The 17,342-nt window shown below is 48.1% G+C and overlaps 1 protein-coding gene across 4 annotated transcripts in view; it reads left to right on the top strand.

The window, feature by feature from the left end:
* Positions 1–1,718: 1,718 nt before the first annotated feature.
* The window catches only part of KY (kyphoscoliosis peptidase), a 59,144-nt gene continuing 43,520 nt past the window's right edge, over positions 1,719–17,342 (top strand). For 2 of the 4 annotated variants that reach the window (XM_053600422.1, XM_053600421.1), the window contains exons 1-3: positions 1,719–1,946; positions 5,178–5,240; positions 8,886–8,948. In XM_053600422.1, coding sequence (XP_053456397.1) covers positions 1,811–1,946; positions 5,178–5,240; positions 8,886–8,948 — 262 coding nt within the window. In that variant the 5' untranslated portion in view covers positions 1,719–1,810. The remainder of the gene's footprint in view (positions 1,947–5,177; positions 5,241–8,885; positions 8,949–17,342) is intronic. The other 2 variants (XM_053600424.1, XM_053600423.1) reach the window with 1 other exon arrangement.

Genomic DNA, 17,342 nt, shown 5'->3' with positions numbered 1-17,342 from the left:
GCAAAGAGAAACCTGCCTTGGGATTCACACACCTCCACCTGTCTGTCCCGCCCACGTGCGTACTCACATGTATGCAGACAGGACAGGGCTCACTGTAGCATACAGAAACCTGCCTTGGGATTCACACACCTCCACCTGTCTGTCCCGCCCACGTGCGTACTCACATGCATGCAGACAGGACAGGGCTCACTGTAGCATACAGAAACCTGCCTTGGGATTCACATACCTCCACCTGTCTGTCCTGGGCTCAGCTCCCTAGGGACTCCAGTTCAACCTTATTGGAAACCAGTGATCAACCCTTTGAGCAGGTGCCCCGTGGTTGAGGAGGTGGTCGTGATGCAATAAGGCAAGAGCCTTCACATGAGACTAAACCGTGAGCCCCAGGCATTGCGGGAAGACCTTCAGAATATGAGAATATGGCCGTGAGCTCCTCTTGCCCTCAGCTCTATCACTAACTTGTCACCCCACCTGTCCCTTCTCTTACCCTTAAAATAAGGTAAGAATGAAAACTATCATTTGAAGACCACTTACTGTGTACCAGGCACCTTAAATTCTTTCTCACAACAGTCCTGTGAGAGTTTTCATCAACCCAGTGCTATGGGTGAGAAAATGGAGGAGAAATGGCTGGTCCAAGGTCACATGGCCAACATGTAGCACAGCTGGTACTAGAATGCATTCTGTGTGATGCAGGCTGCTCCAAAGAGAAGGCTGAAGCTCTCAGGGCTCATGTTGCAAGGTGGGCTCAGTATACCCCAGTGTGGGGGTGGGGTCCCCAAGCAAAGGCCTTCCTGTGAGGGCATTTATTACTGGTGGAAACTCGAACTGAGGGACTGCCCTCCGCAGGGTAGACCTACAGTGCCTGGGGCTATCAAGCAGATGCCATGTAAACACTCCTGAGACCTCCAGCCAAACCCTGCTGCTGCTGGGGGGGGGGGGGGAGCAGGCCAGGCCCAGCTAAAAATAGGTATGGTTCTCAGGTCCAACTCCCTGACCGTGGCCAGCAGCTCCCTGTGCCCCAGCCTGCTCCTCTTCCCCTCCACCCTTTCCCCACAGCAGGAGCCAGGCTTCTAGAAGGAACAGAGATTTTAAGATTTTCATTTCAGGCTAAAGAGGATCGTTAGCTTAATGCACAGAGGGCGTGTTTCAAGTTCTGGAGGGGCCAGCATTGGAGAGCGGTCCTGACACCAACACTCCACCCAGCTGGCTCTGAAAGAGAGAGCTGTCAACCTCCAAAACCAACCCCGGGGAATAAGTGAGGCCAAGGAGAAAGCTCTGCCAGTATCTGCACACCTGCGATTCAATCTGGGACCCTTCCTTATCCCTTCCTTATCTCAATGCTGACAGCACAATGCAATTTCTGTATTTGCCAGCAACTTCTCAGAAGCATTCTCGGGAACCCCTAGAGATCTTGGAGATGAGGCAGTGCTCAGCCAGTGGGAGCACAGGCCTAGAGCTCAGCATCGACGTTTCAAGTGCACCTGGCGAAGTTAGAGAACAGGGAAGGAAGGAGGCTCTGGGACAGGCCGCCTCTGCGGTTGCGGCTTCCCTGCAGGTCAGGGCTTGGCCGGGGATTTCCTTTCAAAGGTGACTTAGAGCCGCTTCATTAGGGTAGCGCCCTCTCGGGCGGGCCTTAATGGCATGTTTGGCAGAGTCAGCGAAACGCTGCGCCCAGCGGCTCCGGCGGCGGGGGAGCGCCCTCTCCCGCGCCCTCGCCCTCTCCGGCGCGGGGCAGCGGTGCGCACGGGGCCATTTGCAGCGCAAGCAGCCTAGCGAGCAGCCGCAGCGCCCTAGTCCGGAGGGAGGCGGCACCATGGAGTTGAAGAAGGACATCAACGCGGTGTCTATCGACATGCTGCTGATCGTGCACTCGGAGAAGCGGCGCGCGGCACAGAGTACGCACTCAGACCAGCAGGCGGACCCGGGCGCGCTGCTGCAGCGCGGCGGAGGTAACGCGCGCCTGGCCTAAGCCCGGGGGCCCCGACCACCTCGGCCGCCTCGCCCTTCTCGTCCTAGGGCGCGCCCGCCGGGGGGCGCCCCACGCAACCCCAGTCGAGGTCAGCGAGCCTAACCCCTCTTCCCCATCGCCGCCTTCGCCTCCGTGAGGTGGCACCGGCGTCCCGTGGCAACGCGCGATTGCCCTGAACTGACTCCCGGTGCAGGCCGGTGGGCGCTTCAGTCACCCCCGGGGAGCCTGTGTTCTCACAGCCACTCCCTGAAGGGCACCGATCAGGGTTGGAAGATGCCCTGAAGGAAGCGGGCCAGAACCTCAGACTTGACTCACGGGTACAGCGGCCCACCCCCACCCCCACAGCACTCGGCAGGGCACCGGGGACGCTGGGAAACCCGTTTGTGAGTCCGACTTTGAGACTGGGCGCCCAATTTACAATTTACAATTTCCAACCTCAGTTTCCCCTCTCTTGAGCCTCTCTCCAGGCTTCCTACAGATAGGGGCAGGAAAGGGGGAACACAGGCTTGTATAGGGCAAGGTTTAAAATCTGCTCTCCCCACTGAAGCTTATCCATCAGTTGACTTGTCCTGCCAGATTGGCAAATAAAGAGACTTTATAAAGTGATGGTGGAAAGCAGGACCCAGGTTCTGTGTTCTCTACACAAGATGACAGGACGCAGTATGAATAGAGTACAGATGGATAATAGTGGGACTTACATAAGCCCCTGAGAAGTCTGGGAGCCTCCATCCTGGGTCCAGAGCCCTCTTGGAGGCGGGTGTGTGGGTGTGGGGGCATCGTGTGCCAGTGCTTAGGAGCCATGCTTGATAGCCTAGGTGGAAAGATTACTTTTGCCTCCTGCCTCTTCTCCCCGCTCTTGAGCTCCTTTGAGTTCATGCTGCTGCTCTGTCCCTGGCTACTCTGTCCCTGGCTCTTCTGTCCCCAAAGACCCTGTGCAGGTTGAACATCCACCTTCCATCTGCCTTGCTAAAGCAATGGTGCTGTGGATGGCCTTGCCGCCTCCAGCCACAGAGGCTGCAGCTGGGGACCTCTTAGGGAGGTAGGCCGGGGAAAGAAGTAGATTCCGGAGGGCTATATTGACAGTATCAGGTGCTCCAGAATCAGGAGGGATTTGGGAGCCGAATTGTTTGGGACAAGTGTTCTTGAGTTCTTAGAACTGATCCTGGGAGAGGGGGAAACGGCCCACCCTGGTAAATGTCCTTAGAAAATCAGCAGAGATCATCAGTTTCTCCATAGAAATGAGATCCCCCTGTGTGTGGTGAGGCCCAGTAATAGGTCAGCCAATGAGTTCCCATCTCTGCAGTCCCCTCTCAGCACATCTTTTCTAAAGGCTCTGACATTAGAGAGAGTAAAAAAATGCAGAGGAGCCCAGGAAAGTATAGGTACTGGGACTGTCCTGAGCCGTGTCTGACACCTCACACAGGCCCCTCCCCCCAAAACTCCAGACCACTTACCACCATGCCTCAGGGGAAGAAAGACTCCTACTTGGAGTCTTGGGCCCAAGTCCTTGGGTCCTTTCTGCTGGCATTGTTCTTTAAATATTATCTCAATGGAAGTTTCTCACAGATGCTATGAAGGACAGTGGAGAGACCTGTGTAACTTATTCACAATCAGTTCTGCATCAGAGCAGGGGGGTTGTGAATGACTTCTGATGGCTGCTGGGCAGTGGTGGTACCCAGAAGACCCCGGGCTGAGCTGGCTTGCAGACCCACTCCTCCAGACACAGCCTAAGGAAGGAAAATGCTAAAAAGGACTAACTTGTTCCAAGGCCCCTCTTGGGTGCAAAGACCCAAAGCAAACCCCCACACGTTCACACCTCTCCTCCTGTCTCCTCTGGGCTTCAGCTCCTTCCCTGGGACCAGATCTTCCTTTGGCTCTGCAAAGGAGGCCCAGTGCTCCATGTCCCAAAATGTCAAAACTCATTTACTGTCCCAATGCAGGGGATAGAGTGAAGCTGTAACCAGGTGGCTTTTGCTACTGGTGGCTTGGTGGCAGAAAAGAATCAGAGGGACAAAAGGGCAAGGAGAGTACGGACAGGCTGGGCCACCAGGGATTGGGGGCTGCAAGGCCAGCAGATGTCCTCTCTCATTTCTCTAGGGCCCTAGCATCTCCCAACCATTTCCTTAGAGCAGTGCTTCTCAAAAATGTGCCCAGAAGCCTCAACTCCTGTCAGAGAAGAAAGTGCATGTATTCATGTGGCAGTGGAGGAGGTACCCCAAATCTACCTGCAGCTACTCGGAAAGAGCTTCAAAGTCTTAGCTTTTATACCAAACGTCTATGTGACTTGTGTATTCCACTGCATGAGTGTGTCATTGAGAGTCCCAAGTGGTAAGCCACAGACACTGACTGTGGAGGACTCTGCAGAAAAGAAGAGTGGGTGTCTGTGTAATTGAAAGGGCTGAGAACTGGACATGAAGTTCACGTTCCAGGAACAGCACCACAGAGCTCATCTGGTGAGGAAACCCCTGCGGCCACCGAGGAGCACTAGACGCTCTTTCTGTGCCAGGAACTTAATTTTATTGCAGCAGCTCCTGCTGCCAGTATGTATACTATTGCAGTGCCAGGAACTCGACCTTGCAGCTACCGCTTACAGCCACCGCCAGAGTGAGAGCTTCCCTTTCCTTCCTGTTGCATCACCAGGTCTCCAGACAGAATAGGACATAGGTGCATGATTGGCCACAGCTGGGCCACATGTGTCCGTGTTCCAGATGCAAGGGAGGCTGGGAGAGCAGGCAACTGTAGCTTCTCATCCCCATAGGGATAGGCAGTATTTGCCCACCCCCACCCAGTGTCTACACTCCAGCAGAGGGGGACTCACCATATACAGAAATAGGCAGGCAAAATGGATAGCAAATATCTTCTAAAATAGTGCTTTTATATTTATGTGGCAGAGATGTGAAAGTGGAAAATCTGCATCAGAGATTCCGAAATTCTAGACATCACAAATTCTGAATTCTAGACATCAGAAATTTTCCCTGAATGACTGTGATAATGAGTCTCACCACTCTTGAAAACTGTTTTGACATTTTTTTAGTGCTTTGAATTTTGAGGGTTGCTTTCATTCCCCAAACTGCATCTCATTCATGGGCAGCCTCCCTCAGATCCCAAGAGAGCCAAGCACCACCTGCCCTATTTTAACACAGATAAGTCTGCAGTTGGTGCACTCACTTGCCCTGGGTCTCCCACCTCAGAGAACATTGTTTTTTCACAGGTTTCCAAGGTGTTGGAAATGGAGTCCGAAGATGGCAGAAATTAGAAGGAAACGACCTTCAGGGTAAATTCTTTTTCTTTTTATTTTCTCCTCAGTCTCTAGGATTCAGTACGTTGAATAATAACCAGAAGGACTGGGTTTCACTCATTTGAAGACTGGCCCTTAGACTGGCCCACTGAGCAGAAAGTGGCTGCTCCTGGCCTAGCCAGGCCTGTAGGTCCACTATGACTATGGGAAGTGTCTCCTGGTATCAGGTCTGTTGGTCGCTGGAGGCTGTATCTGAAGAGCAATACCTTGAATTTGGTCACCCACTTGGTTACTGGCTGAACTATAGAGGAGGACTTGGCAATACTTGGGATGGTGAGGTTTGAACGTGCTCCCGTGGGAGGTAGGGCTGCTCATGTCGTGCAAGCCACCCATCTTTTGGAAATGTTTTCTAACAGAGGGAACAGTGGTTTGCCTTGGGACAGCATTACTTGAGGCCTAGGGAGACATCACTCAAGGGTTTTGTAGCTCCCTACTGGCCTAGAAATCAAGAAGAAGTCAGCTTTCAAAGCCTCTTCTTTCTGGTGCCAGGTGTCTGTGGCCTCTGCAGCCCAGAATCTCTCAGGGAACGTTATGGATGGGTCAACTCTAATGGTCCTTATTCTGTGCCCTTCAGAGATTCAGTAGCCCAGCCTCCAGAGACAGACCACTGTGACAGTGCCCAGTGGGCATGTGGGAATTGTAATAACAATCAGACCTCTACTCCAGGGCCCCCAGAGGGAGCTTCAGGAGACCCCAGCCCTGTGAGCCCTGGGGTCAGACAACTGGCTCTTCAAATGTGAGTCTAAAGGAACCACCCTCCCTGACCTTCCACAAGTGGGGAAACAGGACTGCAAATGAGTAAGACTAAATAGCTATGCTCTGCCTTCCTTCTGACAGTAAGGAAGGAGGACAAAGTTCTAAGAGTAAATTCATTCAGTCTTCCCCTTAACCAAATAGCACAGTTCTAAATGTTTGGGATGAAAGAGTAGAATAAGACAGCCAACAACCCTGCCTTTGAGGTGCCACGTTAAAATAATGGGAACTGTATATTCACTGCAGCTGAGTCTCCACACCCTGGAGGTGAAGAGCTTTCCTATGCCTCCTGCCTTGCTCATGGGTAGGGGTCACCCCTGAGAAATGCCAGGACAGCCACCCCTCTGTGTCCTGGTGGATGGTGTGTGTGGGTTCAATGGCTTCCTTAACCTTGCTAGTGGGGCCAAGAGGAGGTAGTCATGCAAGGCTTCTCTGCTGAAGTAGCTGCCCAATCTAGCATCTGCGTGGGGCAGTGAATCAGACCTCCAGAGAGCTGTCAACCACAAAAGTGACCATGCAGGGCATGCCTTCTAGGCCTGTGTGGAGTGGGAGCAAAAAGACACAGCATCTTTGTTTATTGCAGCTCTCTCTTACCTTGCCGGGGATGTCTGATATCATCTTAGGGCTTTTCAGGAAGGGTTATTCCAGCAGGAGAAGATTGAAATATACTGAATTCAGCCTATTTTTACCGTCTTCCAGGCTTCTGATTTGGGAGAGGATTAGTTGACAAAATACAACACAACACAGTGACTATTACAAGACTATTACAAGACTCTTGTAAAAGACATGAAGTGAGTCTTAGTATAATGTGTCAGCTAATAGAGGACGATTAAAGTATTTCTTGCAAAACTACTATGAAAACTGAGAGCTTTGTATAAATGCAGGGCTGGAGAGAGGCTCTACAGAGGCCTTGAGTCCATAAAAGATGATGGTTCTACCACTACACTAATATGTGTTAAGCAGAATTTCATTTATTTTTCAAATGGCACATTTGCATGCATGCAGAAATTGAAATGATAGCTTCTTTCTGTGTTTTCTGATGTTGAGATTATGGATACATGTTTGGAAGCTGACTTTTCCTCATACCTGCCTTGTTGGTGCCCAAGGCACCCAGCCGTGGTAACCAGCAGGCCGCCCAGCCCTGGTAACTGGATGCTTTCATCTGAGAAGGAAGCAGCTGATGGCATGTGCTGGTGGCGTGTGCACAAGTGAGGCTGAACATGGGGCTGATCCAAAAGGGCACATGTTCCCCCTCTTGCTGCCCTGTGCACTGCTCGGGTTGGGGCACTGGCAGGGTGGGGGGAGCCTGGAGTGTTCCAAACTTCTCCAGGCAGCAGGTGTTTGGGCCGAGCCAACCACCCCACCCCACCTGCCACCCCTATAGCTTGCCCAGCAACGGGCTTCCCCTGCTGTGATTGGCTGCTTTCCTTAGTCCTGGCTGAAGTCTGCCTAGCAGCACAGGGACTGATGCCCCATAGCTTACAGGGATACCAACTGTGCAGCCCTGACTATAAATATCCTGCAGCAGCTATGCCAGCCAATCACCCTCCTGGAGGATTCCCTTCCCAGATCCTGTTTCCTCCCTCACTCAGCTGAGATGCTGCCAGCTGTGACCACAGGAGGCAGCCTCCCTGTCCTCACCTGAGTCTGGCCTGGGTCTCCAGCCCAGCATGCCATATTACCCTCTGTTGGCACATACCATGGACCTGGCCGTTGGCTGACTAACAGAGGGTGCAGGGACCTGACTGGGCCTGTTCATAGAAGGCGAGAGCAGGCAGGCTTTTCCAGGGCAAGACCCTGACAGATTGATCCCAAGTGCAGACCAGCTAGCTCAGTGCCCCACTCACCCACATTAACTGGCTTCTGCTGGGCCCAGGCATGGGGACCACTGAGTGGCCGTCTAGTTGGGTGCACATGGAGAGTCATCTGATGGAACCTGTCCAGTCAATACCCCAGAGGCATCCTTGTTCCCAGACCAAGGCACTGGTCCCAGGGGTCACTACCAGTGGCAAGTCCAGCGCAGGCCAGTGGGATGCCAGAGGAAGAAGATGGCAGGCAAGGGCGGTGATGGTGAGGGAACCTTTGGTGCACTACCTTGGCTGGCCCTCTCACTTTTCCTCTGAAGCAGAGGTTCAAGGGCAGCCTCAGTAAGACCAGGCCACAGCCTGAACTGTAAAGAGGGGATGCAAAAAAGGTCATGCTTCCTATGGGAGGGGCAGGTTAGCCTATGCCATGAATTAATCATCTCTGTATCGCAGCCTAACCCCCCTGGGCTCTAAAGACATCTCCGTGTCCCAGGGACAGAAAGATTCCTAGTGTGTGGAGAGAACTTGGATATAGTGGGTGCCATGCAGATGTCTATGAAACTGAACCAAAGTGTACATCATCCCAACTCCTACACTGGAGTAGGAGGCAGCTGGCCCCTTTTTCTCAGAAGGAGTCAGAGAACTTGGGGGTCAAATCCCAGCTCAGAACCTCCCAGCCTCTACCACAGAGAGGTGTGAAGACCGGGGAGGCATCTGTGTATAGCAAAGTGCTTGGGAAACTGCCTGTTGGCACCAAAGTGAAGAATTATGGCTACACAGACCATGGAAGGCTTGAGAAGAAAACCAGCATGTGCCGGCACCTGCTGAGAGGCAAGGGGTGTGTACATTCAGGCTCACAGGCATTTGCCTCCATGTTCATGGTGTAACTGCTGGTTCACAGCCGTGCACACTGTGAGGGTGCACACAGGTTTAGACCTGTAAATAGACTTGGCCCCCACCAGCATGTCTTTCTTGCAAACACACACCACTCCCTGCTATGCCCAAGGAAAATTCCAACGTGGTCCCAGTGGTCATTGCAGGCCTCTCTGTCTTCCTTAAATAGGAAACCGGGTGGAAAAGCAGCACCTTCAGCAGCCCCAGGTCATCACTTCCTATGAAAACCAAGGTAAGTGGTCGCACTTAGTCATGACCTCTCTTGGGGCTATGTTCCCAGATCTGCTGCCCCAGCCAGAGACAGCCTGGGCTGTGGAGTTCAGGCTGCAGGGAGCAGGGTCCTCTCTGCTCTGTAGACATTGGAGCACCTTTCCTTTCCTTGCATCCTGTGGGAAGCAATGAAGCTGCAGGGTCAGCATCTGCCCCTATGATGGGATCAAGAAACAAAGTCCTTGGGCAACAAAGCTCACTGCCTATCATCATCTTCACCAGTGCTGTCTTCACTATCGTTAACATTTATTGATTGCAAATCATTTGCATATGTAAATTAAGCAATCCTGTTGGATGAGTACTCTTACTATCCTTGTTTTCTACATGAGTAAACTGAGGCTTGGAAAGACTATCTGTCATGTGTCCAAGATCACATGCCCAGCAAGAGTCAGAGCTGGGCAGTCTGATCCCCCTCACCCCACCCTTCAAGCCCAGCAAGGCTTCAGCTGTTACCCTTCACATGGCTCTGTGCCCACAGCTCCCTGTGCACTGGCCTCGCCGCTGGCTCCTGACATCCAAGCTCTCATGAGTCATGGCAGTTCTTCCCAGAGCATTCTACCCAGCATGAGTTTACTACAGCAAGGCAGAGGGAGAGGGCCCTTCCATGAGAATCCTTGCTTTTCAGGGATAGGCTCTGGGAGCTCAGGGAGGGCAGGCGAGGGCATCACTGATTTGGTGGTTGACTGGATTTGAGAACTTGTTGGGAAGGGACAGGAGGGCTCCACAACCATGACCGAAAGTGAGGCCAGGTTAGACTCCCGGGCCATCTTGATTAACTGCTCTGCATTAAAGACTGGGGCCTGGTGTCTGAGAGTTCTTGCAAGCTCACCCCTAAGTTCACCACAATTGCTGTTGGTGCTGTGAGGACATTGATCACATGTGAGGGCAGTGGCATCACCCCCACCCCATGAAGCAGGAGGACCCTGGAAGCCCTGGGAGATGAGCGCCGCCAGAGAGTTAACTCTCCGAAATATGGGCTGGCCCAGCATCTCCAGGCACTGACATAGTGAAGAAGGGCCTGCCAGCCCAGGTCACCAGCATGAGGGAGCTGTCTCTCCTTGCAGTCAGGGTCAGTATCCATTTAGGGCAGAATTCCCAAGAATACAGTTCTACGACAGGCCTTAGAGCTCACTGTGTGGCCCACTGAGACCTGCCACCTGTCCTGAGCACCACAAGGACAAGCCAAGCCCCCACCCATTGTCTGAAATAGACTCAACTGAATACAGCTCACCACAGAACAAGACTCAGACCACATAACAAGTCCTCACTATGATAGGAAATTAGTGACCACTTACCTTATTAAGTGAGCAAAATGAACAAAGCCTCCTGTCCTCACAGAGTTGATGTCCTAGTGAGGAAAGACAGGAAATCCTAACAAGTAAAATAGAATGAGTCATAATAGGTCGAGGAGGAATAAAGCAGGAAGGCTGCTGGGGGGGGTATACGGGCATGGGGTGGGAAGGGTATGCAGGGTATATATTCGTTTCCTGCAGCTGCTGTAGCAAATTCCCCAATTCTAGTGGCTTAAAACAATACAAACGGGCGGCACCTGTGGCTCAAAGGAGTAGGGCGCTGGCCTCATATACTGGAGGTGATGGGTTCAAACCCAGCCCTGGCCAAAAAAAAAAAAAAAAACAATACAAACTTATTCTCTTTGGTCCAGAAACCTGCAATCAGTTACACTGGGCTAATGTCAAAGTGTCAGCAGGATCGGCTCCTTCTGGAGGCTCTAGAGGAAAATCCCATTTGTCACCTCTTCCTACTTCTAGGAGCTGCTGGCATTCCTTGGCTTGTGGGTGTGTCACTGCAGTCTCTGTTTCTATTGTCATATTGCCTTCCTTATAAGTAGTCAAATGTCCCTTTATCTCCCTCTTATAAGAATATATGTGATTGCCTTTAGGGCCCAGCCACATAATCCAGGATAATCTCCCCATTTTAAGATCCTTAAATTAATCCCATCTGCATGATCCCTTTTGCCATATGAAGCAATCTTCACAGGTCCTGGGGATTTCAACATGGACATCTTTAAAAGCCAATATTCAGTCTACCATAGGGGACATCAAAAATTAGGTGAGACAGGCCTCACTGCAAAGGGGACATTTGAGCAAGGATGGAGACGAAGGAGCAAACCATGTGGGCATCCAGGGAAGAGCTTCCGCAGGGGAAGCTGTGGCTGTGAGGGCTCCAGGGCTCCCAGGCAGTGGCACGTGTGGCCTGTGTGCAGGGGGCAGGGAGCAGGGCCACGGGATGGAGAAGGAGGGCAGCAAGGGCAGGCAGGGCAGTAGGGGACGATTCAGGGGCACCCAGGATAGAGCTCCCGGGACCTGGGAGTCTGCCTGAATGTACCGGCTTCTAATCTGAGTGTGACTGAACCATTCAGGGTGTTCACCCTGCAGCCCATGAGCCTGCATGCTGATTTTGCAAGGACTTTTTTGCTTATCTGTGGTGTTAGATATCATGAAAAATATGCATAGACCCTTTATTTGCTAATCAGCTCTTGTTAGGGTTTTTGTATTTAATATGCGACCCAAGACAACTCCTGCTCCTTCAACACGCAGTGGAGAAAAATAAAAGTTTGGACACCCCTGTGAGATGGTTTTAGACATGTCAGCCTCCCACTGGTGGAGAATTATTACAGAGGGGGCAACATTGGAGCAAAATGTTTCCCAAGGAGCAAATTTGGGCTGAAGGGAAAGAGCAGAGCGAGTGTGTGTGCCTGGCTCCCGGGCATTCAGGTGTGTGCTGAGCTCACTGGGGGTGCATGCTATGCCCTGTGCACACATTTCCACCTGTATGGGTGCTCTGCAGAGCTGTACAGTCCCTGACACCATCCAGCTTGCTTGTTTCTGAGGTGTCACAACTCACCACTTCTTGACCACTGCATCCTGGGTGGAACTGCACCATGTCTTTGTTGAACACCAGCCAGGGTCTGTTTAAGGATGTTTTTAAAATTATAAATGGCTTAGCTAAGGTTTTCCTGACACTCAGCTACTGCATGAAAAAATTCTAAGGCAAAAAATCTAGGTTGTAAATGTGGCCGCCTATTGTAGAAAGTTAACAAGCACCTTAAGCCAGTGATAGCAAGCATCTCTCATGAACTCCACAGCCCCTACATACACACATACAGTCATGTGCATGCACACTCACACACACACAAAGCCGCCCCGACAGTCGTTGTTAATTGATCGCTTCAGGCAGCCACTTCCAATCAGTCAGAGTTAATGAACAACACGAGACCTGTTTGTCATCCTGCATTAGGTGTTCTGAGCAAATTAGGCCTTTACATAAATCCTGATTGAAACCTGAAGAAATCTGCAGAGAAGACATCAGGTAGGGAAATATACTGACTGAGCAAACAGCAGACCCCGGGCAGTGTGCAGGTAGACATGCTTGGACTTGTCTGTGCCCATCTCTGTTTCTGAGAAGGCAGGGACAGGAAGGAGAGATAGTGTGGTCTGGGGAAAGGGCCTGGGAGCCACTTCTTAGGGTTAGCAGAAAATAATCACTGATACACTTTTACTAAGACAAACAGAGCTGCAGCTTCAGAAATGTGATTTGGTTGTTAACTGGCAGTGCTGGGAGCGGCCCCTCAGGGAGGCCAGCCAGGTGGCCTGGAGTCCCAGGAAGGGTCTCCTTTAAGTTTGGTTGTGATGGCCAATGGTCAAGATTGGTGTCAGGGTACCTGGTTGTACTTATGGTTTAGATCTGACTATGAATTTTGCTCCGAATGATATCCCACTCTCTGTAATTAGAAACTGGTCATGTTAATATTTTTTTCTTACATTAAGAATTTTGTTTGACGCAAGTAGACTCTCCCTCTGCTTTATGCATTTAGGAAGCATGAAGCTATATGGTGAATGATGCTCACCTTGAGACAATGTGCCCAGCCCAGGCCCAGTTCCTGGAGCCAGCAAAGCTGCCCAGTATGTCCTTCCACAGCTGTAGGTGAGAGCAGGAAACACACTCCCCCATGTGTCAAGGAGGCCGAGAACTTGGCTAATCCCTTTGAAGGAATACTAGTAGCAGCACAGCTTTGGGGGAGAGCCAGGAAGTAGGATTCAGGAAAATATTGGACCTTGTCCCTATCCAAGTGGAAAGAAGAATTGCAGAGAGGAGAAAAGGAATTAGAAATGGACATTCCAGGCCAGAGCCATGTTCTGAACATGAGACCACCTAACCAACCCAGGTCTCGAAGGGCTTTAACAGCATTCTGTTTTTCAGCTCAATCATTCTTTGACAAAGAGACAGGACCCTGGAAATACCTGGATGTTATGAGAAGTTTGGGAAAGAGGTTTGTTGTTGAACCTTATGCCAATAAGTTGTTCACTTGTGCAGCTTCTCTAAGTTTATGGAGATTGTTCCAGTCCAGCATTTTCCAAATTGTATCTGACAAAATAGTGCTAGATTTAATAGAGTTTTTTGCTGCAGACCTTCTCAGAGCATTGCATATGGTGACCTACAAGAGAGTGGTCGTGCTCCTTAATTCATTCTTAATAAGGCATCTTGTAGCCAAGTACTTGGCATCCACTTTGAAAAACACTTCAGAATATTTTTCAGGTGGAGAAAGTGAAAAGACAAAGGAGAACAGGCTGCCCAAGCCCAATGTATCGCAGAAGGACACACAGGAAGTATTTGCTGATGGGTGGTGACATCACCCAATCCTACCATCAGAACTGAATTAGGCCTTGAACTCTGAAACGCTTCACATCTTTGATATAGACTTAGGGTTGATTTTCTCTGACAGTGATTGTTCTAGGAACTGGACTTCAAAATGAATGTCAATGCCTCCAAAGTAAATGTCTGGAGAGGCCACATTGTATTTTTAAATTATTTGAGAATTACCTTCTTTGGCAGTGAGAGCAAGTTTATGAGCTACAGTATTGTTACTCTATGAAAAATAATTGCAAGACATTTAGCAAGCAAAGCCTTAGTAAACAGAGCTCTTTCAAAATCAATAAGAAAAAAATAATAAATCAAAGGGAAAATAGCCAATTCATGAAATAAGAATTTAACTATAAATATGTACAAAGAATGTCACTAAAAATTAAAGAAATGTACAAAAGAAATGTACAAGGTATCATCACTTATTGATAAAAATTTAAAAGATAAAATCATACATCAGTGAGTGTATTGGTGATCTATTTTTACATTACGAACCATCACAAAATTCAGCAAACCTAATAAGCGTTTATGGGCTCACAAGTCTGCAGGTCAGCAGGGCGTTCTTTTCATCTGAGCCATAACCAGCTGATCTGGACCTTGGCTGAGCTTGCTCCTGGTGCTTGCAGTCTGCTGGTGGGTTGGCTAGAGACCAGCTGGTCTAGGATGGCCTCACAGGGAGGCCCTGCTCTGCTCCACGTGGCCTCTCATCCACAGCCTGGATGCACATGGCAAGCGTGGCTGGGATCCCAAGACCAAGAGTGGAAGCTGCAAAGTCTCTTGAAGCCCAGGCTTAGAACTTGTACAACGTCACTTCTGCCACATGTTAGTTGGCCAAACCTAGTCCTAAGGCCAGCCCAAATTCAAGGGGTGGGAAAAAAAGAGCTCTTATTGGGAAGCAGTATAAAGAATTTTGGCCAATTTTTTGATAAACCAAGAATGAGCAAAATGGGCATTCTCTTTTACTGTGGGTAAGATCATAAATAATGAAATCATTTATGAGAAAAGATTGCCAATATATAACAAAAGCCTTAAATATTTTCATGCTCTTTGTTGCATATTTAAGGAACTGAGTTGCAAAGTGTGTAAAGATGCATGTGTCAGAATATAGGTTGCCTCATTTTTTTCTTAATAGCAAAACATTTGGGAAAAGTCAAATATCCAACCAAAAGGAATTGTTTATCTGGATTATAAATCATCTATAAAATAGAGCACTATGCAGCCATTTAAAATGATGACATATGGCTATTACTTTTTTTTTGCTCATCCATTTTTTTATTCACATTTTATTTTTTTATATTCACTTTTATCTAAAGACTTAAATGAAGAAACCAGGTTACAAAAAAGCATGTTTACTATAATCTTGCTTTGGATTTTTAAATGTAGAAATGAAGTCTTAAGAGAATTTTTACTTTCCACTTTATATCTTTCTGTACCATCCAAGTTTTTGTTTTAATTCTGCTTAGGGGTTTTTTGTGTGGTTGCTATCTTTATTTTTACTTTATTTTAAGTTAACATACAGTGAAAGCATATTTTCATGGTATGTACTTTTGAGTTTTAATACATGCATAAATGCATGTATTCACCAATGTATCAGGATATAGAACAGTTGTATTTCTCCCCCCAAATTCTCGTGTGTGTATTCTGCACTTGCTGGTACTCAGCATTCCTTTGTATTGTTTAGAACTATTCCTTGATGTGGATGGTTGTTTATTCATGTACTCATTGAAGGATATTTACGTCATTTCTGATTTGGGGTGATGCTGAATAGAGCTGCCATATAAATATTGGTATATGGGTTTTTGCATGAACGTAAGTTTTCATTTCTCTGAGATAAACACCCAAGAGTATAATTTTTAGGTCGTATTCTAAATACATGTTTTGTTGTATAAGAAACTGCCAAACTCTTCTGCAGAGTGACTGTTCTATTTTACAATCCCACCAGCAATATATGAGACCCAGTTTCTCTGCATTCTTGTTAGCATATGATATTATCACCATTTTTAAATTGCAGTCGTCCCTTTGTATGTGTATATATGTGGGGGATCGGTTCCAGGACCACCCACGTATAACCAAATCCACACACACTCAAGTCTGCACAGTCAACCCACCCTGTTCTGCAGAAATGAAAAGTTGGCCCTCTGTACATGCAGGCTTTGCATCCCATGAACACTGCACTTTGGAAAGAAGCCACGTGTAAGTGGACCCACCCAATTCGAACCTGTGTTATTCAAGGCTCAACTGTATATTATTGGTTTTCTAATAGATGTGATATCTTGTGGTTTTATAAGAATTTGCCTTTTCCCGGGTGGTGCCTATAGCTCAGTGAGTAGGGCACCGGCCCCATGTACTGAGGGTGGCAGCCAAACTGCAACAAAAAAAATAGCTGGGCATTGTGGCGGGCGCCTGTAGTCCCAGCTACTCGGGAGGCTGAGGCAAGAGAATCGCCTAAGCCCAAAAGCTGGAGGTTGCTGTGAGCTGTGACGCCACAGCACTCTACCAAAGGCGACAAAGTGAGACTCTGTCTCTAAAAAAAAAAAAGAATTTGCCTTTTCCTAATAGCTGATGATGCTCAACTGTTCAACATCTTTTCAAGTGCTTGTTTTCCATCTATAATCTCTTTTATGGTAAAATATCTGTTCTTTTTCCCTTTTCCAAATTGGACTTCCTTTGCACTTTTGTAAAAAATAATTTTGCCATATTTGCCTCAGCCTATTCTTGACTATTTTATTCCACTGATCTATGTATCTATCCTTTTGCCAATATCAAACTGTTGTTATTACAGTAGCTTTATTAATACTTCTTAAAATCAGATTGTGTGAATCCTCCATTTTTTTTTTTTCAAAATTGGTTGGGTTATTCTGGTTTCTTTGTATCTGAATTTTAGAATCACCTTGTCTATCTCTACAAAATTCCTCCCTGGAATTTGGTTGAAGTTACATTAAATCTATAGATCCATTAAGAGAATTACCAGGTTGACAATATTGAGTTTTGTGATTCATAAATACGGTATGTCTCCCTATTTATTTAAGTCCTCTTTAATTTGTTTAATGTTTCATAGTTTTCAGCATACAATTCTGCACTTGTTTGCTGGGGTTTGTTGATTTCTTTTTTTTTTTTAGAGACAGGGTCTCTCTCTCTCTGTTGCCCAGGTGGGAGTGGAATACAGTGGCCTTACTGTAACCTTGAACTCCTGGGCTCAAGAGATTCTCCCACCTTAGCCTCCCAAGTAGTTGGGACTATAGGTATACACCACAATGCCTATTTTTTAAAGATAGGTTCTCATTACATTTCCCAGAATGATTTTGTACTCTTGGCCTGAAGAGGTCCTCCCACCTTGACCTCCCAAAATTCTGCAATTACTGGCATGAGCCACTGCTGGGTTTTTTTGGGTTTTGTTGTTTAATTTACACCTAAGTATTTCAATTTTTGGAGCTATGGGATATGATTGTTTGTAAATTTGAATTTGAACTGCTTATTGCCAATATGAGAAATAAAATTGATTTTTGTGTGATAATTTTGTATGCTGTGACCATGTTAAACTCACTTATTAGTTCTACGCTCTTTTTCTTATAGGTTACTTGGAATTTCTATGTAAACAGACATATCACCTATGAATAAGGACAGTTTTATTTCTTCCTTTCCAATATATATGACTTTTATTTCTTTTTCTTATCTTATTGCACTGGGTAGGACT

The sequence above is a fragment of the Nycticebus coucang genome, chromosome 8 (assembly GCF_027406575.1).
Source record: "Nycticebus coucang isolate mNycCou1 chromosome 8, mNycCou1.pri, whole genome shotgun sequence".
Classification (NCBI taxonomy): Eukaryota; Metazoa; Chordata; class Mammalia; order Primates; family Lorisidae; genus Nycticebus; species Nycticebus coucang.
The sequence above is the reverse complement of the archived record's forward strand: the minus strand, read 5'-3'. Positions and strand labels throughout refer to the sequence as shown.